Source organism: Athene noctua, chromosome 3, assembly GCF_965140245.1.
Source record: "Athene noctua chromosome 3, bAthNoc1.hap1.1, whole genome shotgun sequence".
Taxonomy (NCBI): domain Eukaryota; kingdom Metazoa; phylum Chordata; class Aves; order Strigiformes; family Strigidae; genus Athene; species Athene noctua.
The window spans coordinates 86,607,235-86,632,003 of NC_134039.1; the positions used below are offsets into that span (position 1 = coordinate 86,607,235).

General features: G+C 48.5%; 1 protein-coding gene across 1 annotated transcript in view; it reads left to right on the forward strand.

The window, feature by feature from the left end:
- The window catches only part of LOC141959455 (uncharacterized), a 154,499-nt gene that overhangs the window by 124,030 nt on the left and 5,700 nt on the right, over positions 1-24,769 (forward strand). The window contains exons 77-89 of the mRNA XM_074903545.1: positions 2,594-2,674; positions 3,875-3,928; positions 4,287-4,340; positions 5,091-5,153; positions 5,603-5,665; positions 8,040-8,156; positions 10,722-10,799; positions 11,853-11,906; positions 13,224-13,272; positions 14,139-14,177; positions 16,775-16,942; positions 19,761-19,832; positions 20,445-20,615. Coding sequence (XP_074759646.1) covers positions 2,594-2,674; positions 3,875-3,928; positions 4,287-4,340; positions 5,091-5,153; positions 5,603-5,665; positions 8,040-8,156; positions 10,722-10,799; positions 11,853-11,906; positions 13,224-13,272; positions 14,139-14,177; positions 16,775-16,942; positions 19,761-19,832; positions 20,445-20,615 — 1,063 coding nt within the window. The remainder of the gene's footprint in view (positions 1-2,593; positions 2,675-3,874; positions 3,929-4,286; positions 4,341-5,090; positions 5,154-5,602; positions 5,666-8,039; positions 8,157-10,721; positions 10,800-11,852; positions 11,907-13,223; positions 13,273-14,138; positions 14,178-16,774; positions 16,943-19,760; positions 19,833-20,444; positions 20,616-24,769) is intronic.

Here is a 24,769-nt window from a genome sequence, read left to right on the forward strand (position 1 = left end):
CAAAGCTTCGTGGGAATTTGTGCCTGGAAGCAGAGATCCTCCGCTTCTCAAAGATGTCTTTGCGTCACAGCCAGCGCTCAGGACTTATGACTAAGCCTCTGCGTTGCTGTGCCTTCGTGGTACCTGATGTCTTTGCAGTTAAATGAAGCCTGTTCGTGCAACACTTTAATAACAGAACCAAATAGCAAGAGCCATTTCCAGTACTCCACCAGTAATTACCTTTAAACTGCCATTTTACTAGCTTTTATTGCCCAGCCTTTATTTGCCTGGCAGAACAATGAATGTAAATCTGAGGGAACAAATCTCCATTCATCTTCTTTCCCTTGCCTAGTGCTTAAACATTTTCATCTTCCTCTTTTTATTTTTTTTTCCTCCTATTCCATCTTTTTCTTGTCCTGGGTGCAGATGGCCTTGGAAAGCATCACCTCTTTGACCTGCTTCCCCTCCACCTGAAGCAGGGAAAGACCTGCTGTCATGTCCAAGCCTTATTATAAACCTTCTAGTCCATACAACAAAGTCTCTTCAGCTCATGATGAGTAGGAGTCCACCTACGGTGAGATAAGACTCAGGTCAAAAACTCGCTTATGTTTACTAGACCAAGTAGGCATGGCTTAGACCCAGCTACCTTTCAGCCTACCAGCACATATTATGAGCTTAACTCTTTCTAAAGCCATCTGGGCTTCTTTCAGGTCAAGAGCAGGCAAGAAGCACCTCATGATCTAAGGCGGGCAGAAGAGAGGAGAGTTGGACATGGGCAGGTGGGGAAGCACAGGAAAACAGGGAAAGGTCTGTCCTTGACAGAGGGGACACTAGGGACAAAGAGAAATATTAAAGCTAATTTGGAAATCTCTAACTAGTGTCAGGTTCCTTCAGGATCAGGCAGTGCTCAAGGATAAGCTTTTTAGCCCATCCCCTTGGATACAGGTGTGTAAATCCCCGGCCAGATGGATCTGTACCCAGTTCAAAGCTGTCTCACCAGGCACTTGATGTCTGGGCTTGTGAGATTTAACCATCAAACCAACAGGTTTATTACCCTCCAAGCAAGCAATCTGTCCTTGCAAGCAAACAGAGAAACGCTAGTTAGCTGGGGGTTTTATGGTCCATTTACTTCTTCAGATGGAACTTTATATTGATTGTGTCAGTAATTATTTAATAGTAAATAAAGAGCTTGCACGAGATGTTTGTGCCTGATAGTGTAGGCAGTGCTGGAGGAATGTGGACTTTACCTGATCCAGACATGATCAGCAGAGCCATGGAGGAGGACCTGGTTGCCTCTCAAACACTCCTCTCACTCTGAAATGTAAAATGTGCCAAGGTTTGGGAAGGGGTTTGAAGAAGCAACATGCTCCCCAGAGGAGGAGCTGAATTTTTATACCTGGGAATGAAAAGGTAGTGAGTCTGTCCTCGCAGCCTGACCCACCCTCAGGGGCAGCACTGTCCCTGTGTGATTCTGGGATGTTTATTTGTCACTGTGATCATGTTTGAAGTGTCTGTTCATCACTGAGAGGAGTAGTAACTGGAGAGGTGATGAGTCTGCTTGGCATACAAATCTGACGGCTGGTTTTTTTTTTTTAATAAATGTGTTTCCTTTCAACAACCTACTGCAAATTAATTCCAAGTAGAGAATGCCACTTGTTCATCTCCTGATCTGCTTAAACAGACAATTCATTCTCCTCTGAGTGAGCTGAGCCCTGTGCAATCAGTGTCTCGAGTGGGGATAAATCTGATTTCATCTCACATCCAGGTTCTGAAAACTGCCATCAAAATTGGCCTGAATGGATGAGTAGACTCTGGCAGCTCTGCAAAATAAGAAAAAAAAAAAAAAACAAAAACAAAACCCAAAAGGCATTTCCAGTAGCTTTTAGTTTGCTACCAAAACAGTGGGAGCCCCCATGCGAAGAGGCCCTGATGCTGGAGGTGGCTCCAATGTCCCACACTGAGCTGAGCTGCAAATTTGCTTCACAAGCCAAGAACCTCCAAAGCGTGGCAAAAAGGTGCCTTCTCGGAGGATCACCTCTGTCCTGCATTGCCCACAAGCCTCGGCTGGGTGAGGATCTCTCTTTTGGCCCTCAACTGTCCCGATAGGAGATCTTCTCTGAACTGCAGCTGTGAGCAATCCCATACTGGATCTGTTCATTCCCCAAACTGAATTTCACTGCCCAGCACTGCTTGACTTCACTGACTGGGTCTGAAGCTGCAGACCCCATGGCCCAGGACTGTGTGCATCCCTCCAAACTCGCAGTGTGATGCTGCCTGCTTAATGCCCTTGCTCCTGTTTTCAACCGCAACCATCACCACCTAAATTTTCTTGGCCCAGAACTACTCTTTAGCTGCCATGCCCCTCTATTTACCAAGCTGTAATCGTAAATATAAATCAACTCACAGGCTACATTTGCTAGTGGTTTACAAGCCCATGAGGAATGGGTGCTAAATCCCAGCCTCAGGTCACTAGTACTAGCATAACTTCTGACCTCTGGCTGTGGGAAGACACAACCCAGGCTCTTACTATTGATTTTTCATCCTGATGACTGTCCTCGGCCGCTTTCCCTGCAAGAGCTGACACATAAATTAATTTTTCTCCTCTTTCTGGCAGGGTGCAGCAGGTCTCAATGGGAAGAATGGAAACAAGGGAGCCAAAGGTGACAGAGGTCTTCAGGGGCAGAAGGGGAAGCTGGTGAGTAGCAGGAAAAGACGTGGTTCATTTGGCAGGAAGAAAAAGGCTCTGTGCCTTTCTTGATCCCAAGTTCATTTCTCCTTCACGCCCTACATGCCTGGTTACTAGAGTTCAGGATGAGGTTTTCCAGAAAAGAGACAAAATTGCTCCCTAAACCTCCTGGAGAAGTCTTTAATGTACATCCTGGCATGGTTTTTAGGAGGAGCCATTCTCTGGATGAAGAGAATCTGTCCATATCTCTAGTGATAGACTTCTCTAAGTTTTCACATGTTTTTCAGCATGAATTTTCCTTTGTTATTTACCAAGGCCCAAATTTCAAGTTCTTTCATATACCAAGTCCAGATACCCTTGATGCTGACCTGCCTGATGGAGAGAGCAGGGGACAAAGCAATCATTTGCTACAGCCCTTCTGGGCCTCGCTTTCCTGGGATGAGCTGGTTCTCTGTCAAATAGGATGCCTTCCTTGCTCCCAGATAAACTCCTGCACGTGATGGGACTTCAGCCCCTTATTACTGAAAACACATCTCCAAACTGATGCTTGGTGGGAACCAAGTCTTTATTATTAATTATTAACCAGGTCTTTTTTTCTGGAAAAAAGTTCAGATTTGCTGGTGGTTTTTCTCTTTTCTTTTCCCATGTAAGAATAAAAAACCCCAAACATTAGAAGATTTTGGGAAGGAGCAGGAAAGGAAGACCTCACTGAAATTAATGAACATCCTCTAGATCATTCAGGTAATGCCTGAAGGATCCAGACTTTGAATTACAGACTCAATTTCCAGGGGGAGTGACCAACAAAAGAGCTGGGAGAGACCATCTAACATCTCCACAGTGCAGGTCCTCGTGGTTGCTGCCACTCCATTAACTCCCAAACCTCAGTAACATTCACTCCAACACACAGGTCCTCAAGGGTCATTTTCCAACTTCGTCCAACATAAGCTACAGACCCTGTAGCAACTCATCACTGCGTTTTGTCCCACTTCGCTAGCAGCCCTGTCACAGTCACCCATCTTCTGCAGGGTCATTCCCTGTCCTACCCCAGAGCTGGCTGCATTTATAGCAACAAGGTGACCGTGACCTGCAAATTTTCGAGGAGCCTCTGGTGGATAAAAGAACAATATAAATGCAAGGTGATGCTGTCACCGGGGCTGTATTCTTTACTTTTCAGGCTGTACATGATATGTTTGTCTTTTCTTTATGTAGGGAGGGAAAGGTGATCCTGGGACCACGGGTGACATCGGGCAGAAAGGAACAAAGGTAGGATATGGGTGAGATCCTGTGAAGTCTCGATCCTTAGAGATACTCAAATCTGTCTGAACATTGTCCTGGTCAACTGGGTTTAGATGGTCCTGCTTGAGCAGGAGAGTTGGATGAGATACCCTCAAGAGCCCCCTTCCAACCTCAACCACTCTGTGATTCTGTGAAATAGAGGTTGGGACAAGCAGAGAAGAGAGCTCAGGCTCCAGGCTGCAGCGAGCCCGGTGGGGACGGATGCTGTGAGCAAGGGAAGAGCTTGCAGCACTGCATCGGGGTTAGCCCTGTACTCATGGAGAGTTCCTCCCTCCTGCCCTCACTTTGATTTAACATCACCACCTGTGATCTGCTTTACCCTCAGGGCTTACAAGGCCTTCCAGGACGCACCGGTGCTCCCGGAGCCAAAGGCACCAAGGTGAGCTAAGGCCAGCTTTCCATCCTGCCGCCTTTCCAGCAGTGTTTCCCAATCAGCCCCAGGATAGCACAGTGCGTGAAGAAGCCACCCTAACTCTGGCAGGAGATGTCCCTCTTGTAGTGTGGGGCTGCAGGCTCCAGCATGGGGAAACATGACTATGCAGAGCAGGGAGGAACGGATGGGAAGGTTTTAAGGCTTACAGGGAACTTCTTGATAATCTGGGATAAAAAAAAACCAGACCCTGCCCCAAACCCTTCCTAGTCTGTGGCTTAGCAACTGCCTGGACTCAGATCACAGTTACTGCTGGGCACATCGCTCTAATTGTCAGCACCATTAGTCCTTTCTCTATAAACAGGGATAATGACCCTTAATAGTCTTTTTGTGAAGGGTTTTGAAAAGCTTGATAGGAATTAAGGGAGTTGTTGATAGCTGAGCCAATGGGATATGTTATTATTATTGTTGTCATTATTAATATTTTCCTTTATCATCCTTGGTCTACTGGGTAAATGAAGTACTGTTCAGTGAATTTCCCACCTGCTTTCATGTAGGTGGGCTTGGAGTCAAGAGAGTCTAAAATTTATACTGGTCTAAAGTAAGACTTTGCCTATACTTAGGCTCTCTGTTACCAGGAATATCATGATATTCCCCCCTCAAGTACCACTTACCTTGACTTTTCAGAGCCAGTTTTCCCAATGTTTTAGGGGTTGTTTGTGCTTGCAGGCAGCCCATCCACTGCTTTTTCATCCACAGGGAGAAATTGGCAGTCCTGGAAAACCAGGGATCCCAGGACTGGATGGACCACACGGACAAAAGGTGAGTGTCTAAATTATGCACCTGCCTACAAGTAAGAGGTTTCCAAAAAGCTTTGCAGATGCTGCAAAATCCACCACTGCAATGTGTTTAATTCTTTCAAAGGGCACAAATGGGGTTATTCTGATTCTGTTCCTATAAATCGGCATAGATCTGGGTGAAGATGCTTGGACACTGGGGTGGGGACCCCTTCACTCGCCTCTGCAAGACTCAGCCAGGTTCATCCACCCCAGCCCTGATGCTCCACAGGCACTATTGCACCTGTCAAGTAATGAAGCTTTTTAATGAGATTTCTTTCAGTCTCCTTGAGTACCACAGATACTCAGGCCGAGAGACCCTGCTGGGTCATACTCAGTAAATACTAATATCATCTGAAGAAAAGCTGGTTCATTTAGCAAATCGCAACCTTGCCAAGTCCACATTGGCCATGATTTTATCTTGGCTCTTTCCAGGGTGAACAGGGAGCATCAGGAGACGATGGTGCCTCAGGGATTCCTGGGGAGAAAGGAGAAAAGGTTAGTGCTCACCAGATGGCATCAAGCTGCCATTTATAGAAGAATAAATCCCACATCCATCAGGTCAAGTTAACAAAATTATACACTTTCTACATCATAGGTACCCTTTCCAGTGGGCAAATGTCAGCTGTCTGGAGCATTAAGGCTGGGACTGCAGTTGGAAAGGGTGGGAGAGGGAGGTCTCCTTAAATTCACCCTCTACCAATGTACAAAATCCCAGGAGGGTGCCTGCTCAGTGTGAGGAAAAGCCATCCAAACTCTTAAAGTGGGATTATTCAACACCACCATGCCCAGGGTAAAGGATACTTGGGATGCTGTGGGGCAGAAAAAGTGAGTAATGCTGTTGCCTCCTGGGCACGTTGGACATAGGAATGGGAAAGGTCCCCAAGCTGACCTGCTCCTGGGCTCTGCCCGCAGCTCCCTGAGGAGTCCCCCACCTTGATCACTCCCCACCAGTCCTCCTCTGCATTGCTTAATTTTCCATTTTCTTCCATAAAAGAATAAGTATAAAACTTGTACCTTTCCATGGAGGGAAAATATGGGGTTTCAGTTAAAACAATAATTGTTTTGAGAAAAAAAAAAAAGCACACAATGATCCCAGTAGCCCCCATCAAGTCTTTTGGCATTTTCCACCCCCTCAGGCCCTTCTCACATTCAGCTCCACCATCTGGTCTCTAGCTGATTTGGGATCTTAAAGAATTTGCTGCTTTTTTTAATAACAACTCTTCTGATCCTCATCCCTTGATGGTCATCTGTGTCAAACACTAAGAGTTCTTCTCTTGACAAGCAACACCTTTGGCTCACTAAGTCTCTGAGCTGTGAATGGTTGGAGGTTGGGAGATTATTTCTGGGGAAATTCCACACCGTTCCTCTCCTCCCCTCTTACAAACCACTGCTGAAGGTTGAGTATTGGACTGACTGGAAGTCCTTCCTTCTGCTCTGTTTGATGAGAGCCTTTTCTATTCACAGCAGCTCCAAGAGAAAACTCAACAGTGCAGTTGAATGGGAAATTTCATAGAATAATCATAGAATCACAGAATGGTTTGGGTTGGAAGGAACCTTAAAGATTATCCAGTTCCACCCCCCCCGTCACGGACAGGGCCACCTTCCACTAGACCAGGTTGCCCAAAGCCCCATTGAGGGCAACCTGTGCCAGGGCCTCACCACCCTCACAGTGAAAAACTTCTTCCTTAGATCTAATCTGAATCTACCCTCTCAGTTTAAAACCATTCCCCCTCATCCTATCCTTACGCCCCCTGATGACGAGTCCCTCCCCCCTTTCCCGCAGCCCCTTTCAGCCCTGGGGGGCCGCTCTAAGGTCTCCCCGGAGCCTTCTCTCCTCCAGCTGAACCCCCCAACTCTCCCAGCCTGTCCTCACAGGGGGGCTCCAGCCCCCCCAGCATCTCCGTGGCCTCCTCTGGCCCCGCTGGAGCAGGTCCGTGTCCTTCTGCTGTTGGTGCCCCAGAGCTGGACCCAGCCCTGCAGGGGGGTCTCCCAGAGCGGAGCAGAGGGGGAGAATCCCCCCCTGGCCCTGTGCCCCCCCTGCTCTGGGTGCAGCCCAGCACACGGGGCCTTTCTGGGCTGCCAGCACACATTGCTGGCTCATGTTCAGTTTTCCACCCCCCAACTCCTCCCAGTCCTTCTCCTGGGGGCTGCTCTCCAGCCCCTCCTCACCCAGCCTGGGTTTGTGCTGGGGATTGCCCCGACCCGTGGGCAGGACCTTGCCCTTGGCCTTGTTGAACTCCCTGAGGTTTGCACGTCCCCCCTCTCCAGCCTGTCCAGGTCCCTCTGGATGGATCCTTCCCTCAGCGTGTCACCACAGCACACAGCTCGGGGCCATCGGGGAACTCGCTGAGGGTGCTTCAATCCCTCATGTCCCCAACAGCGCTGGTCCCAACCCCGACCCCTGAGGACACCACTCGTCACCGCTCTGCACTTGGACATGGAGCCGTTGACCACAGCTCTTTGAGTGTGACCGTCCAGCCAATCCCTTATCCCCCGAGTGCTCCATCCATCAAATCCATGTGTCTCCAATTTAGGGACAAGGATGTCATGTGGGACTGTCAAATGCTTTGCACAAGTCCAGGTAGATCACATCAGTTGCTTTTCCCTTATCCACCAATTCTGTAACCCCATTGTAGATGGTTGCCAAATTTGTCAGGCACACTTTGCCCTTAGTGAAGCTGGTTTTGCTGTCACCAGTCATCTCCTTATTTCCCATGTGCCTCAGCATAGTTTCTAGGAGCATCTAGAGACAAAGTAGAATGTAAATGGTCTCCCCTTATTGCCAATGCCATGAAAGTATTTGGGTAACGTTTGACTGGCCCATCTGTAAAACCACCTGTGCTTGAACTGCTCTGTTGGTGATTCTCAGGGGGCCAAGGGAGTTCCTGGCTTGGGAGGCTTCAAAGGACAAATGGGATGGCCTGGGAAGACTGGAGCTGCGGGACCAGATGGACCTCAAGGGCCACAGGGTGAACCAGGGCCACAGGTGAGCAGCAAGTGGCCTGTAGCATGCCCTGAACCCTGGTGAGATCTGCATCTTACATCCTCATGTGACACAGCACCTCAGATGTGTCCCCACCATGTACCCCTCTTACAAGCTGGCACCTGAGGTCTCCCATGTTGAGATGGCTGCAAAGTCTTCTGTCTTTCTGTGGGATCTTGGTCAACTTCATCTCTTTGTGCATTTATCACTGGAGATTTTTTTTTTCCCCTTTCCTCTCTTCCTATCTGCAGCATAAGGTGTGAGTGACCTCTCAGTGAAGGAAGGAAGGCTGCTAATTTCAAGTTAGCAGGGCATCAAGTGCACCCCTCCTGTTGCTAATTATCTGGGGAGCAGGATGATAAGGTTTCGGAAGAAGCTGGTGGCTTTCAGACCCCATTTGTGGGCTATACTTAATAAGTGTTTTTGCATGCAAGACATGCTGGGCACCTTTTGAATTGTAACAAAAAGACTTGGAAATGAGACATGCTAATACTGTTTATGAGCAGGAACATGCTGCCCCCTGATTCTATGGTAATGAAGAGTGTCTTGCTGCTGCCAACACAATGCGGAGGGAGATGCTAGAGATTAATGCTAATCACCTGCCCTTAGACAGCATCCATTAAGTAACAAGAACTTTTCAAGTGAAAGAGGGCTGGAGATGAAAATACCCTTCTCAGTTGTGCTGGTAGGACTGGCTGAGTTTCAGGTTTAGATAAGAGACTACATAAATTAACATGAAAGAACCGAGAACAAAAGAAAAGCTGGAGTTGGGAAACTACCCGAAAGACCAACTGTTATCCACAGGTGGTCTGAGGGGTAGCCCCGTTTTAATTCCTGCCAGCCTATGAGTCTGGCAGATCTTTGGGGTGCCATGTTTCACCCTTGAGTGATGTATCCCTGTATGTGTAAGGATTTAATCCTGTGTTTGTATACGTATGTGTATTATGTAGAGACTGTGTGTACACACACACACACGGTTTGTAAAATACTTGGGTTTGCTGCTAAATGAGAATTAGATCGTGTTGCTGCTTTGAAAACAAGGAAAGGAGGTAGGTACTCTGGCAGGATTTTCTTCTTTAATCTGTTTTGCCCTGATTAATTATTTCACCCATATAAGCCAAACTCCAATCACCAGTGGTTCTCTTTCACCAAGCGAGAAGCACATTCAGTAACACAGAGAATTTACCTGATGTGTAGCTGCAGCTGACTGTTCAGGACGGTGCTGGGAAAGATACACCAGTGAAAATTGCTTTGACTTTCAAGGATAGAAGTTGGAACAATTTAGACCCAATTTTGTGTGAAAGTCTGAGTCTGGACCACATTAGATCAGCTCTCCTGGGTCTCAAAGGTCTCCCTGTCTCAGAGGCCCTTGCAGGACTTCTGACTTGGGTGGCATAAAGGTGTCTATGTAGGCTTTACTGATCCTTAAGCTGGTTTCCCCCCCATACAGAGAAGAGCATCACATGTTGGCAGAGTCTATATCCTGCTCTTTGGAGCCACAAATAAAACCCCAAACCAACAACACTGGGTTTTAAGTCTTAAGGAAGACATGACCAGGGAAGGGAAAAGGCAGGTGGTGCAGCAAGGTTCACATTGTACTGATGGTCAAACTGAACATCTGTATCGTGTCCTAAGACACCGTCAAATAAAGGATTGACCTAGAGCAGTCTGCTCGGTGGCACAAGGACACAGAGGATGCCCTGGGCCTCCAGCACTGTTCAGCAGCCTATAGCTACCCCCCTGTGCTTCACCACTGACAGGGTGATTATAGGAAGGCCTGCCCCCAAGCCTTCTCCTAAAGGGGTGCAGGTATAGAAAGACCCTTCCAGAACAGTAAAAAATGGACTAGATCCAGCTTCAGACCATAGCAGCAACATTATTCTTCTTTCCCTTGCTCCCCAGGCTGTACCTTGCAATGGAAAACGTATCAAAAGAATTGCAGAAGGGAGGAAGGAGATAAAAGTACAAGATCCCCTCATGTATGTTTAAAAAGGCTGGAAGTTTTTATATCAGCAGTTACAAGCACTGTGTGCTCAGAAAGCCATGTATGAGATGATGAATGGTTTTCTTTTGGATGCTGATTAAAGAGAGACTGTGAGATGCCACTTTCTACACCCACACTGCTACTTGTCTTTTCCCCAAATTAAAAGAGAAAGTCCCTGGGTCTGAACTGCAGCAGCGAGGCCACCCTCATTTCTAATGTGGGAGGGTATTATCTCCACCTACAAGTCCTTCTCCTCCAGCTGAGACTCCGTTTCTTAAATTAGTATCGGGACAGACAGTGTCAGAGAGAGAAAATTGCCTTCTGCTCCTGCAGCAGCCATCCTTTCTGCGGGGAGGGACCAGAGGAAATGCTTCATGGTTGCCCAGGGCGGAGGAGGCAAAGCCGAGAGCCCTGACCCATCACGTCTGATCTCTCTGGGGAGCTTCTGAGATGGAGAGGACTCTGAGCATCTTCTCCTTCTGAAGCCCAGATTGGGCTTTGGGGGGAAAACCCCGCCTGGTGCTGTGGGATATCTCTGGAGGGTGCCCAGGCGCTGCTAACTGAGCTCTCCTCCTCCTCTCTAGGGTCCACGAGGGAAAAGAGGGAGAACTCAGCTCTGCCTCAGGGGACCCCCAGGCGCGGACGGGCAAAAAGGAGAAATGGTCAGTATGGGGTTGAGCCAGCCTCACTTCCCAGTGAGGTTCCTCACCGCTCTGCAGCAGCACAGAGCTCTGCACTGGGGCTGGGGGAACCTTGGCTGTTCTAGGTTGCATTTCTCAGCTCTCCACATTTTGCAACAACAAAAGCACAGAGAGCATTTTACTCCCAAGTGCCTACACTTGCCATGGCAGAGCCGGAGTAGAACAATACTCAGTGCAGTCCCTCAGTACAGAGGGGCAAAGCTCAGCTTCTTCGGAGAATACAAATGAGCTCCATCTCAAGATCACAACCTGCAACCAACCCATGTTCCGGGTCAGTCCCTACACACTGCAGGTCCTGCCAACACTGACTTATGGGGTTTTTTGCATCAGGAGGTGGCATTGCATTAGCTCCATGTGTTAGTGGAGGGTAATGTGATTTCTCCTCACGCTCCAGCCCCTGTCAGTGAGCATGGATTGAGAAAAATAACCATCGCAGCTTTAATGTAGATCATTCTTCCTGTGCTCTTTTTCCTTTAATATTTTTAATCAACAAATCCATTTTTCACCAGTTCCGAGTAGAAAATTTCTCAAGGTATTTTCTCCTAGGAAGCAGAAAGCCCTCTTTGCAAAACGCAGCATCTCCCTGTGCTTCATCTTTTCAGCACTGGGATCGCAATCCCAGTTGCAATCTTCAGCCTGGTCTGGTTCCCAGAGGTTTTCTGGAGGCCAGATCCTCTCCACACCTCCACCTCAGCCTTTGAGGTCCCTTACAAATTGCAGAGAAACCCAACTTAAACTGTAGCTGTTAACATCCTTATTGTTTGGGTAAAGCAGAGCTCCTAAAATATATGGGAGCCTGCATCCAGCTCTCTGATACACACTTCTGTTCGTGCTTCCTTGCATGTGGATGAGTCTGTTCCTCTCTGCTCAGTGAGCTACTCACAGATATCCCTAAAATTTATAGGAAAACATTTTTTTCCCCATCTCTCTTCCTAGTCTATCCTTTCCTCTCTAACGTGCACATTTAATGGTCAATCTACTGAGCTTTTGTAATGACTTAAGCATTTTTAACAGGGTGAAAATGGTCCAGCTGGCCAGAAAGGAGAAAAGGGAGATCCTGGTCTTTCTGTGAGTACTTTAGACCAAGATCACCTCCTATTACACAAGCCTGAATAGAGAAAATAGGACAAACTGCCCCTGAGAGGTGTAGGGGAGGAGGGAAATGCTGAGAAGCAGATTCATTCAGAGAGTATCTGGGAAATGAGAGTGTTGGCCATTACCCAGAGATGTCAGACACGCACAGGCTGGGGTGGGAGCAGTGCTGGGCTGTAAGATGCCAAGCCCAAACAACGACCCAGAGCCAGAGGCACATTTCCCTTCTCCCATCCTCCCCGTGGTGCTTCGAACTCCTGCTTGGCCGATAGGATCAGTGCCAATGCCCCGGGGCTGATCAAATACAAAGAAATAGCAGGAGAGAGAAATGTGCCCCATTTTAAAAGCAATTAGAGAGCTGGCACTACTTCAGAAGCTGCTGCTCTGGGTTTATAAATCCTGAAGGAGTGGTTGCAGGTCCCCTAGCATTGAGGTCACCATCCTGTTGCACGAACAAACGTGTTTTGTGCCACTTTACTGATACGATGCACTACTTCCATCTTTCCAGTGCGTGGAGGCCAGGCAGGATTAGTTTTAACGTGGGTGTTATGGGCAAGGGCGCCCTATGCATGGACAGCTGAAGAGCTCAGCTCCCTACGTAGAAGGTGCCCCAAAATTTGTCATTCCTACAAAAGATCAGAGGGGGTGGCCACATGAAATGCAGTAGGACACCAACCATCACACGTGGAAGATGCTCAGCTGAAACAGTGGCAGTTGGCTGGGCCAAGGGTGAAGGATAGGCTCAAAATGCGTGAGAGCAGATGTCTCATCTGTGGGGGACAGCGTTACCTCGTAAAGAGGTGGAGAAGAACAAAACGAGGTGCAGCTATCTCTCATACAAACCTAGTGCTGCAGCCCATTTCCATGGGTCAAGCCTGCAGTACAATAGCCCCTTTTTATGGATGCAGGTGGTTTGGTGAAGCTTCTCAGAAGTGAGGGACATCTGAGAAGCTATGGCTTCAGGGACAAAAGGGTGGGGACATTCAGTGAAAAGCCAGCCCGGGGTTGAGGTATGCCATGGTCCTAATGCTGGGCTCCTCCTGGCCAGAGGAGCTGGCTACAGGATGGCCATGAATTTGCAAAGGGAATCCTTTCCCTGGTGAGCCACAAAGCTTGAACTGAGGTCCCTGTGATACCAAATGTCTGATCTTGGCCATACCCAAGCTGAGGTGGTTTCACCAGAGGCCACCTCACATGCGGCACAAAGAGTTGGGATAGGGCACGGAGTGGAGAGAGATGGTGCTGGCAGGGTAGAAAAGCACGACTAACCTCTGGTTTTCCACCATGGCACAGGAGGAAGAGGTGAAGGAGGTGGTCAGGACGGAAATGAGAGGCAAATGCGGTAAGGCAGCTGACGAGGCGTGCTCGGGGCCGCCACTCTGACACCTGCCAGCAAATAAATTGGAGCAATTTGAGTGCCGGCACATGCTGGCTTGGCAGAGCAAATATCACCCCTAATATAAAATATTAGCAGCAAGTGGAGACATGTCACCTCTCCATGCTCAGAGACGAGTGTGGGCTTCTGGGCCACGAGGTCTCTGCCATAGTCCTGACCTCCTACTCAAACTCTTAATTTTTTCCCTTTAAACCCTCTCCCCGTTTCATCCCCTGTGGTTTTGTCAGCAAAGCTTACCACCCCGGCCATCTCTATATCCCCACTCATTTGTAAAAGGTGTTGAGTCATGGGGGAAAATTTGGAGCTGCATTTTGCCTAATAACAACCTTTTAATTCCTGTCTACTTTGTGGCACTTCTTGACACAGCGACCTCTCCTCTCCGGCAGTGAATAACTGCCAACCAGCGCCACAACAGTAACAAAAAAATACCACATTTGGGGATGTTTTTACCCCAGAATCCTGACATTGCAAGGGTGTCAGGCTTTTGGGATCTTGCTTTCCTTGCCGTGTCTAGTTACCTGGGGGGGAGCAGAGAGCTGCCCCGCTCCCTGGGGTCCACCTATGGCCAAGGAGGGTTGAGGTTCACCACCACCTGCCAAGATGCTTCAGCCATTAAGCTGGAGTCACACTTATGCCTAAAGATGTTAGGAGGCATTTGAATGTTTTGAAGAGGGGGGGTAAAAAGGATGAAAAATAGTCCATGAAAGCATGTGCTGCCTGTAAAAATAATGATTTTTGTTGCAAAATCTTATTTACATAGGGTAAAAAAGAAGTAGCAGACAAACTATGCCCTGTCTGTCTTATGTTTGCAGATTGTGGAGGTGAGTTGAGAAGGATGCTCATGGAAAGGGGTAAGGCTGCTAATATCAACATAGAAATACATGGGAATTCATGCAGTAGAGTAAAGGATGTTCTCCTTGCCCCAAAACATCCTGAAACTGCAAGTTAAAAGATATTAAGAATAAGTGGGCTTTTTTCTGTGATTCAGTGCAGCAAATGACCCTGGATCACTTACTGCTTTTAGACCCTGGCTCTGGCAGGGGGTGTTTCTTGAGAGGAATTTGAGAAAACAGAGTTGCGAGGGACACCGAGAGGTCTCCTGTTTCCACCCTCTGCTGCAAGACAGGATCAAAGCTATTTCTGACACCCAGTTTTAAAAGCTGCACTGATGGGAACGCCCTTCCCTGCCCACGAAAAAGATCCTGTTGCTCCACCATCCCAAACTGTCAACATTATGAGCTCCAGTGAGGTGCCTACAGTGCAGCTGTCTACTCATCATTTAATAATAATAATCATCATTGTGAAGATCTAATCCATACGGTCCACAGAGTCTGAAGGGCCAATCTGGCAACCCCAAGGTAGAGCCTCACGTTCAGTCAAGGGCTCATCCTCTTCCTCTGTGCTTCAGGGAAGATTTGGTTCCTCCATGTCTTTGCCTACATGTTCCCAAGTGATTCAGGGTCTAGTTTTTCCACAGGAGATACTGAACCAAGTTCTGGATCTCAGCTGGCCATAGTAGGTTTTGAAGACACTCAGGTCACCTAGAGGCACCTAGAGGAAAGTTTCCAACTCTGGATCTGATCCTCATCCCTGGATGTTGATTTAGCTGCCCGTATATGAGTCAGATGACTTATCCTGCTGGATGCTCTCTGTGTGCACAGGTGTCTCGTAGGTCTGTGTTGCATCTGTCAACCCAGCTTTGTTGCCTCATTTGCCCTGGGACATCTCATCTAACCTGAATGTTTCCTACTACATTTCAAGGCCATCATCAGACTTGGAATGTGTCCCTCACCACAGCTTGGTTTTAGTGTTTTAAACAGGAATAGACAAAGGAGGAACTTCAGAGCAGCAATTTGGCTCTAAATTGCAGTGAACTCATGTTCTCCAGGAATGAATTTGCTTTAATTTTTCCTTCATAACTGTTATATTTTGGGGTTTGAGGTGGTTTTTTTTAGCTTTCATAACAGACTGTTTCATAATGTACGAAAGCAGAGCGTTTTACAAAGCAAGGACTTTCTAAATAGAGAGCTGGGTCAAGAAGCAATATCCTTGCCCTGGATGTAAGAAGCCAGTTCTGTCGTAGGTGCCTGGAGTAGCTGAGAACTCTATTGGTGTGGGATATTCCCAATTACACCAGACATGAGAAGTCCTTTCTGAGCTCTGTTTCCCCTCCTGCTCTGTGTTTAGAGAGCAGATCTATCAGAGTAGAGACCATCTCTCCCTGATGTCTATCCGTGGTCCCATACCTGGTACCCAGCCCCAGCCCTTGTCCCAGCCTCCATTTGCTTCTGTAATGTAAATAAATCAGAGCAAATGAATCCTGCACCGTGAATGCTCTTGGACGCAGCAGCCTCCGTGTTCCTGCCAAGGAAAACCCTCACTGAAGTGTTTTGCCTTCATGACTCAGGTGTCACCCAAGGGCCCTGCCTGTTATCTGGCTGGTCAGTCCTTCACCCAGGAGCATGTTGTCCTCTCCACTCTTCATGCTCAGAGCATCATTTAGATAAAAAGTAAGTTAGCAAAGGAGAGCAAAGCCAGATCAAAACTACGGTGGACACACCACAGAGCATTAACCTGGGATGGAATCAGTCTACTGGTCCACATTGCTTCAAAAGAGGTTTCTGGGTTGATTTTGCGCAGCCAGGCTCCGCTAGATCTGCTGTCTTCTACCTGCAAACTCTGCACATCCACCATAAAACTAGAATTCCTAAAATATCTGCTCTGCTAATGTATGGAGGATGATGAAGCCGCAGCCTCACACACATCCAGACATACAGCTGGCCATGCATAACTTAGTTAACTCTTTTTGTGGATTCCCAGCCTTGTAGTAAACAAGCCTTACCTGAGAAGACGGGCAGTGCTCAGCACTTCAGGGGACCCATCTCATGGAGATGCTGATCCAGCAGCATTTAATTATCTGAATAGTTTTGATTACAGCTCCATCCCAATGGTCACTGGGAACATGTCCATCCAGTCATGGAGGTCCCAAGGAAGCCCAGCACATCCAGCAGCATTTAATTATCTGAATAGTTTTGATTACAGCTCCATCCCAATGGACACTGGGAACATGTCCATGCAGTCATGGAGGTCCCAAGGAAGCCAAGCACACTTCTTGGGAACCGCTTCCTCAAAAACAACTTTTACTCTGAATAAGCTTAGCGTATCCCCTGCTCCCTCCCTTGAAGAGACAGTAGACAGGACAATCTCTCCTTAATTGCTTGCCCTTCTCTAGAGTGTATGCGATTTGGAAATAGGTTTCCTACCTTGACCGTGTACCCCAGTGGTCTGTACACTTTGGCCCTTGAAACATTGTGTTGTGACTTATCTCCCATGCTGTGTTGTGCAGTGGCAGGAATTTTGTTGAGCTCCAACCGTTTATCGAAGCATGGTGGCTTTCAAACTGTGGCACCAGCTCTCATCCTCACTGACCCGCTGATTAAATTCATAGGTCTGGAGGCAGCTGAAAACAACAGGCAGCTCCAAGGGTATTTTCAGCCTCAGGAATACACCAGAAGGGATGGTGAAAGCCAGGAAGAAATGCTTAACAAAACTCAGAGCGTGACCACATTGGTGACTTCGGTGAAACCCTTCATGGAGACACTTTCACTTATTGCAGGTGAGTGCAGCTGCGTGGCTGCATGCTTTCCATCTTTCCAACCTTGGCAGCCACTCCGTGAACCCAGTGCTGAACCCTCTTCCCTGGGATGGGGCAGAAATAAGGCAGTGATGGGATTTCCAAAGAGGGCTCCCATGCTGTGATGCCCCTGTGCTGAAAAGGGCTGGCCTGTGGCTCAGAGACAAGGCGAGCTGATGCCCCTGGAAGGGGTGGTGGGTGAGGAAAAAGGCAAATATTTGTGGCCTCTGTGATGATCACCACCTTCAAAAGGATGCATTTTGAATGGCTAGAAGGAGGAAGCATTTTTCAGGCTAATTTTGTCCCCCTCTCCCCATCATGTCCTTTGAAACTTCTAGTAAAACTTCCTACTAGCCAGAAATTGCATCTCTGAGACCAAACACTCGAGCTATTACAGACTATTTCTGCCCGGGGCCTCATAAACCCTTTAATGGTTGAAACTACTGATTACAGCTAATGGGGAAAAAAACGGATCTATTTCTGTCCCTTTGTGTTGCCCAAGAGAGAGGGGAAGAGAGAAGGGCCAAGGTCCTGCCCTGTAAACACACGCAATACAAACCTGCCTGTACATGAACACCAGTGAGTTTTTGACAACTCCTCGCACTGCATCTACCTCTACACCAGGCAAGTGAACCGGGCAAAAGCATCATCCAAGACTGACCATGCTTTTAGGTGTTATCAAGCTCACAGTAGGATCTTGAGCAGTGCTAGGCAGCCGTGGTGCAACCATTGTTTTTGGGGATGAAGGCTGATCAGCCATAGGGAGGTGAACTATGGCCTGCTGCTTCCCCAGGGGCTGGAGGGAGGTTCATGGGCCACTCTGTAGGCACAGCCAATGGGGGGGTTCCCCAGGAGGCTCCCAGACCACCTTGGGATGCTTTGAGACACTGTGTCCTGGTGGAAAAGCCATCCAGGAGATGAGCCCAATGGATACAGGGAGATTCATTAATTCCTGGCTGAGAATGGCCATCTTTCCGGGGAGAGGACAGGATGGGGCAGTTTTAGCTGCATTTCAGATCATCTACCCTTTCTTCTGACCATGAACCACTCTAGTGAGGAGGAATGCTTGGCTCAGCTTCATGCAGACCTGATGAGCAATACAGTCCCCTTGGCACAGAAGAGCTACCAGTCACATATCCTTCTCCTGTCCCCATGGAGTACTGGCTCATGGGTGGCTTTTCCAGGCTCCATGGGCCTGCTCATCCCTTGAGATGCTGATGGAGGCAACAAGCAGCCTTTGACATGACCAGCTTCAGGAGTTTCCTGGTAGCAACCTGAAAATGACCTTCACCCAGAAGGATCCATATGAGCTGCCCTCCTTCCAGCTCCATCACATCTTCAAATCCATGCCACAGCCACCCATGGACCCTCTGACCTCCTCATCAGGGCTTGGCTTTGAATCCTGATTTATAGGAGACAGAAAGTGAAAACATGATGCAGAAGGGCTGGGGGGGTGGGATTATGGGCTTGCTTGTGGAGGACTTTCTGCACTTCATGCTCCAAGTCCAAACACACTGCAGGACAGGGCAGGACTCAAAAGCAGAGAGAGTTCAGAGACTCATTTCTTGCAATTCAGCAAGTCAGAAATTAAGATGTGGCTGCTCACATTTTGTCACCAGGAGGAGGAGAGTTGAGTAGCATGGATGGAGCTGCCGTTGACACAGGCAGGGGGACGGCATCAGTTCTTCATCTCAGAGAAAAAGGGACTCACAGAGCCAGATGCATCTCAGCAGAAGGGAGCCATCTAAAATGCAACATCCCATGCCCCTAAAACAGTCCTGCACAAACTCTGCTCCCCCAGCATGTATGGGGCAAAGCTGTCTGCAGCTGCTGAGTAGCCAGTCAGCACAAAAGCTGACCAGTCAACTCACCAGTTGACCCAGCACATGGGTTGGCCAACCAATCCTTCTACTCTATAAATAATTTTTTAAAAATAATTACACTGCACTTCCATAATGAGCAAGACACCTTGATGTTCCATACTTTTACACTCCAAACCAGCCTATACAAGCTGTTGACCTACAGTTTATATGTGTTGACCTTTATTATCCATGACAGCCCTTTCCCAGAGCTTTGGGAAGAGTTTTAAGTCAACCCTATTGACCATGATCTCCATTTTTACCCCGTGTAATCTGCTAAGGACCATACAAATCCCCCAAATCCAGCTAAGCCTAGCACCAGGCCCCAACCATCAGTGCCTTCCTTCTGCCCACCCCCAAGCACTCTCCTGATGTCTGTGTTGTACGTCGAAGACATCATCCATCTGGGTTTAAACTCACTTTATATTAAGGCAACATTTGGGATCGGGGCAGTTTCAGATCGATGGGGCGTACCACATGTTATTGAATCACAGCTGCAGCCGTCTCCAGCCAACAATCCCATTAAAGCCCAGGTCTGAGGCAGGAGGGCTCATAAATCGCTCTGCTAAGTGATGAGTGCAGATAGGCGCTCTAAATGTTAACAGGATTCTGCAATCGGAGGGTTATTACTGCCAGATTACAATCGCTCCTGGCTCTTCAACGCTCACAGATTTACAAAACTCCGGCCTGACATTTATCTCCTGCAAACAACCACAAATACTTCCATTTTTCTCTGACTAACACCCAACCTTTCCAACTGAGTTGTTTAACACCATTAAGAATTTTATTGCCGCCAGTTTCTCCCTCCCCTCTCTGTGACATTTATTAAGAGAACTTGTTAGCTGGCGGAAAGCCATGTAAGGCTCCAATGATCTATATTTAAATGGTGGCTAATTTGCTTGCATGCCCTCGTTACGTGTGATTTCCATTTGCTTCCCCAGCAGCTCCCCGGGCACGGCAGATAACGGGTCCCTCTCAGCACAAGCGCCGAGAAGTCCACAGTCAATTACCAGGTGAAATGCACTGAATTAAGTGACATTTAGGGAAGTCACTTCCTGGGTGGGAAGTGCTTTTTGGCATTGAGATCAAGGGGATGTGGCGCTGAAAGAGTTACACTTGCCAGCAAACTTTGGCTCAAAACAGTAGTTTTGGACTTGGCTTAAAGCAGCTGCTTTTGCCCCAGGGAGTTGAGCTGGTGGTGAATAAACTGGAGGGTGTTTTCACCTGATCCAGTGTGGTTCAGCCCCACCAGTGAGAATCCCTCAGGCAACACCCCAAATACAACCACCCCTGCAAAGACACACACCCCCCAGAACCCTTGCAAAGGTCAGAGACCACCGTGATGGGCACCACAGGGGTGAACAGGGCCATGGAGAAACAAGGAACCTCGTGCTCATCCCACTATGGAAATCCACTGCCACATGCCCCACCTTGGTCCTTGCTGCCCCCTTTGCTCTGTCAACCCCCTTGCTTTGGGGTAAGGTGCTGACTGGGGGGCAGTGGGAGTCCCTGGACCAGCCCCACACACTTGCCCAGGGGAGAATTGGGGTGGCAGAGTGTGGACTTTTCCCACCTGGGTCCAACACACGATTTGGGGGGGTGGTGGGGGGGGTGTTTCCCTGCAGCCCCTTGCCTGCAGCCAATGGACGAGGGCTCCTGCCGGCACTATGCCCTGCTCTGGTATTACCATGCGGAGGCCAACGCCTGCCGGCCCTTCGTCTTCGGGGGATGCCGAGGGAACAGCAACCGCTTCGAAACCAAGTGGAAATGCGAGCGGCGGTGCAAAACCTCAGCAGGTAAGGCAGCCCCTGAACCCTCCGACCCTCCTCTTCCTCCAACCAGGAGTGAGGTCAAAGCAGGAAAACCTATCCATGATCTGCTCCATTGCCTCATGGTGCCCCACCAGGACCAAGAGAGGACTTGGAGGAGTGCCTCTGGTTTGCAAGGTCTCGTCCCCCTCCCACCCCCAGCTCACTTTGGTCACCCCCAGCCCTTCCTAGGAGCTCCTGGACGTCTCCTCTCTTGGGACACATCCACTGATGGGATATGGGTGGACCTGTGGGTGACGAGGAGGATCCACCTGAGCACCAGCACTGCGTCCTGATAGTTTGCACTCCTCGAGTTCAGTCATCTTGCACCTTTGAGGGCTGAGGTTGGCAGGATTTTGGGGGCCCTCTGAACCCTGGACTGCTCCATCCAAGCATCTCTCTGGCTTCTCCAGCCACCAAAGACTCCAGGCAGAGCCTGAAGCTGGTGGAGCTGCCCTAATCTAGACCAGTTCATGAGCAGTCCCAAACGCCCCTACACTAGGGTCATACCTCACCCAGGGTTCAATGGGAAAAACTCACTCCTGGAAGCCCAGCTGGGCTCCCATTGCCAGATCTGAAGTCGTGGTGTCAATCTGTGTAGTTTTTCCTCATCTCCAGGCATGTGGTAGCTCACCACAGGGGAAATAGGCTCCTGATGAGACTGAAAGTACTCATCTGCTGAAAGTAACACTACTGCTGCCAAGCAGTGCACAAGCTGTGGCTGAAACAAGCCTTCCTAGAAAGATGCTCCTCTCAGCCTTTCCTCTGCGTGGGGACAACCCCTCTGGGCATCAGGAGAAATGCATTAATTCTCCACAATGCACTAAAAAACACTCTGGTGAGGTTTATCTTTTCTGGTTTTGAAGGCATGTTAAAAAAGAGAAAGGCAGAGGTTTATAATTTCAGGTTCATTTCAGAATTTTCAGGTGGTCTGTATTCTGTTGGGTGGTTTTTAGACAGGCACCTGTTATGCATAAAATCAAAACCATCGCGCAGGCTGTTATCATCCACTTGAATCTTTCTGCTATGCAACAGATTTTGCACAGCCCGATCTTCCTGTTCTGCAAGGGAGAAGACAGTGCAAATATTCAGTGCTCAAAGTCTGGTTTAGGACAGGCAGCAACATCCTGGAGAGCTGAAGTGCTCTCTTGGGAGAAGGAGTAGGCATTGCCTGTCCAGGATGGAGGCATTTGCTGCCCCATTGAGCCAGCCCAAAATGGGTGCCCTTCTCTCTTGCCCCTTGTTGCAAGGATTAGCATCACTCCTTGGGCTCCGTGGGGAGCCCATCTTTGTTTGTCGACCATGAATATCAAGGCAGATCAGCTGGCCCATTTAGCCTGGTCAGTGACCACACTTGGTGGCCTGTTTCTTTGCAATGTACTGCATGAGGGAAAGCCACTCCCAGTGATTTAAATCCAGTCCCAGCAGCACCAGGTAATAAGTGAACTTCTTCCCAGCCAACACTTTACACCAGGGCATCAGCATTAAGAGATAGTGTAGGCTTCACAAAGCAGCTGTAGATCCCTCCAGCACTGTGTCTACACTCCCTTAATGGGAAGAAGCAACCACTGGGGAGTGGGAGTCATCCAAAACCAAGCCAGGTCCATTTGTGTGCCCATTTCTCCTGTCTGACCCTAAATGGTGCCAGGAGCTGGCCCAGACTGGGACATTTGCTTTATGGATGTCTGATGTGTTGTGACATGACCTGGCATAGACAATCCCATGGTGCCAGTGACCTCCCAAGCCTCTGTGAGCATGCGAGGTCCAAGAAGAAGCCCAAGCTGCATCCAATCTCCAATATCTGCTTTGTTTCTCTTTCCTTGCTTTTGAAAACCAGTCCGAGGGAGGTGATCAGCTGCAGTTGCCTTGTTTAAATCAAAGAGAAATGAAGCTGTGAGAAGTGTCTCCAGGACACCTCGGAGACTGGCCAAGCAAGACAAACTATTTAACGTGAAGAGGCAAGGGATGCTTGAAAAAAGATGTTGGAAAACTGTAATTATGAGCAGGAAATAAAGTGGTATGAGGAAAAGGAAACATCTGATTGCTCAGGAAAGCAGAGATGTCCAGAGGCTCACGACTACCCCATAGGACTACTGTGCAAAACCAGGTGACACATACCCCTGAGTTTATTTTTGTAAAATAAAAGTGTGTTAATGTTGTTGTATATAATTGTAGTTCGTAATTCACCCGGAAGCAGTAAGCCTTTGAGAAAGGCAGAAAGAAAGGTGGGAATTTCCCCATGTCAGACTGGATGGGCAGGTTGAGCCCCATCCCATGGCCTTTCAGCGTGACCCTAAACTCCCTGTGGCCTTTAGCCAGTCCCCCCTTCTACTTCACTCGGCCATTCCCTGGGCAGGTTAAGAGGAGCCATCCCAGCCTGTATGGTGAGAAGAAAACAGGTTTCAAAACCAGGCTTCTCTCTGCAAAACGCCACCCCCAGGTCCTCAAGGTGTTTCGAGCTGCTGCCAAGAGAGATGTGGAAAGCCAACAAGCTGGTGGCCACATGGACCCAGCTGAGATGGGTCCTAGCTGATAGCAACTCCTCTGAGCGCACGTCATGGGACAGCATGGCAGCTCCTGGGAAGGGTCACAGCAGCTTCGATGGCATGAACATCTCTCCTGACTTCTGAAATATTTGCCAAAGAAACAGCAGAAGCAACAGGCCCTGCCTTCTACATGAGTGAGGAAAATTGCTGTCATGTTGCAACCAGGTAGGAAACATGGTGTCTAAAAGTGACACCTCTCAGCTGTGGTGTGGGTCAGTTGGCCGCGTCATTGCTGCCCATGCTACTGGCTTGGCAGGGATCTCTCCCCAACATTTTGGTGCTGGCATTTTGGGCTCCCAGTCCTTTGCCTGGGGAGCCCTGCCATGCCCTGGCAATGTGAGCATCCATGGGTGCGAGTGAAATCCCTCTCACCATAACAAGCCCCCGATAGACACGCCCAGGATTTGTATAAACATTCACGCTTCTGCCCCATATAGATAAAAAATATTTTCGTTAAAGAATGTACATTGCATCTTCAAGGATGCACTGGGAAATGCCTTTCTTCCTCCAATTCATTGCTGGGGAGTTGGCTGAGAAATCAGGGGGTTTTATTAAGTTTTCTGCACAATTTGGTAAGGTTGAGCTCAGATTTCCCTGGTTTCAGGGTTCTCTCGTCGCTACTGGTATCATGGGTAGAAGAAGGATTCCCCTTACCCACAATGTCCCAGGAGCTGAGGAAGGATAAGCAGAGATTTTGCCAAAATCTTTTTAGCTTAAAAAAAAATTTTATATATATATATATATATATATATATTTCATAATGTTGGCAATGATACAAGTGCCATTTTCAGGCTGACATTTCCAGCCTCTCTTCTTGAAATGATGTTCTGTATCGAAATGTACTTCGGCAAGAAAAAACATTCAGGTATTGTATCATGGCAAGAAAAATATTCCCTTGGAAAAGAAACAAAATGTTCCTCACTGAGCAAAAACAGCAGGCACAGCGTCACACAAAAGATTTATGCGTTTCCAAGTGAGGACACAGCGTCGAGAAATGGGTGTTTTTCTGAGAAACACCCCATATTTTCACATTTCCCTGGCGTCACAGGGCTGGGGTGCGCCTTGCAGGGAAGGTTGCAGGATGCCGATGTGTGCAGGGCCCCGGGCGGGCTGGGGAGCTCACAGGGTCCCCGGCGATGCAGGTGCTGCAGCCTCTGGCCTTCAGAAGTCCAGGAGACATGGAGCGACTTGAACTGCAGCTCCTGCACCAGCCCAGGAGAGTTGAAACCATCCAGGGGAGCAAAGCATTTGCAACCATCAGAAAAAAAAACCTTCATTCCTAAATTGCGCTGACAAAAGTAATCACTGTGCGCAAGAAAACAGAGACCTTAACGAAACGCACAACCCACAAGTTCATTTGCCACCCTGGTATGAAAATCCTTATTTAGGTGGGACCTTGCCAAGGGGCACAAGTCATTGAACTCCCACAGCTGTGCAGAGCAAACAGCATTTCAGAGCTTTAAAAAAGGGGAGGAAAGACACGTAGCCATGTGAAGGGCTGGGGATGCACTTCCAGAAAGGTTTGCTCAGGTTGATTTGATGTGGGAAATCTCTGCTTGCCAACCCCTGTGCCCAAAATGATCCTTCCTGATGCAA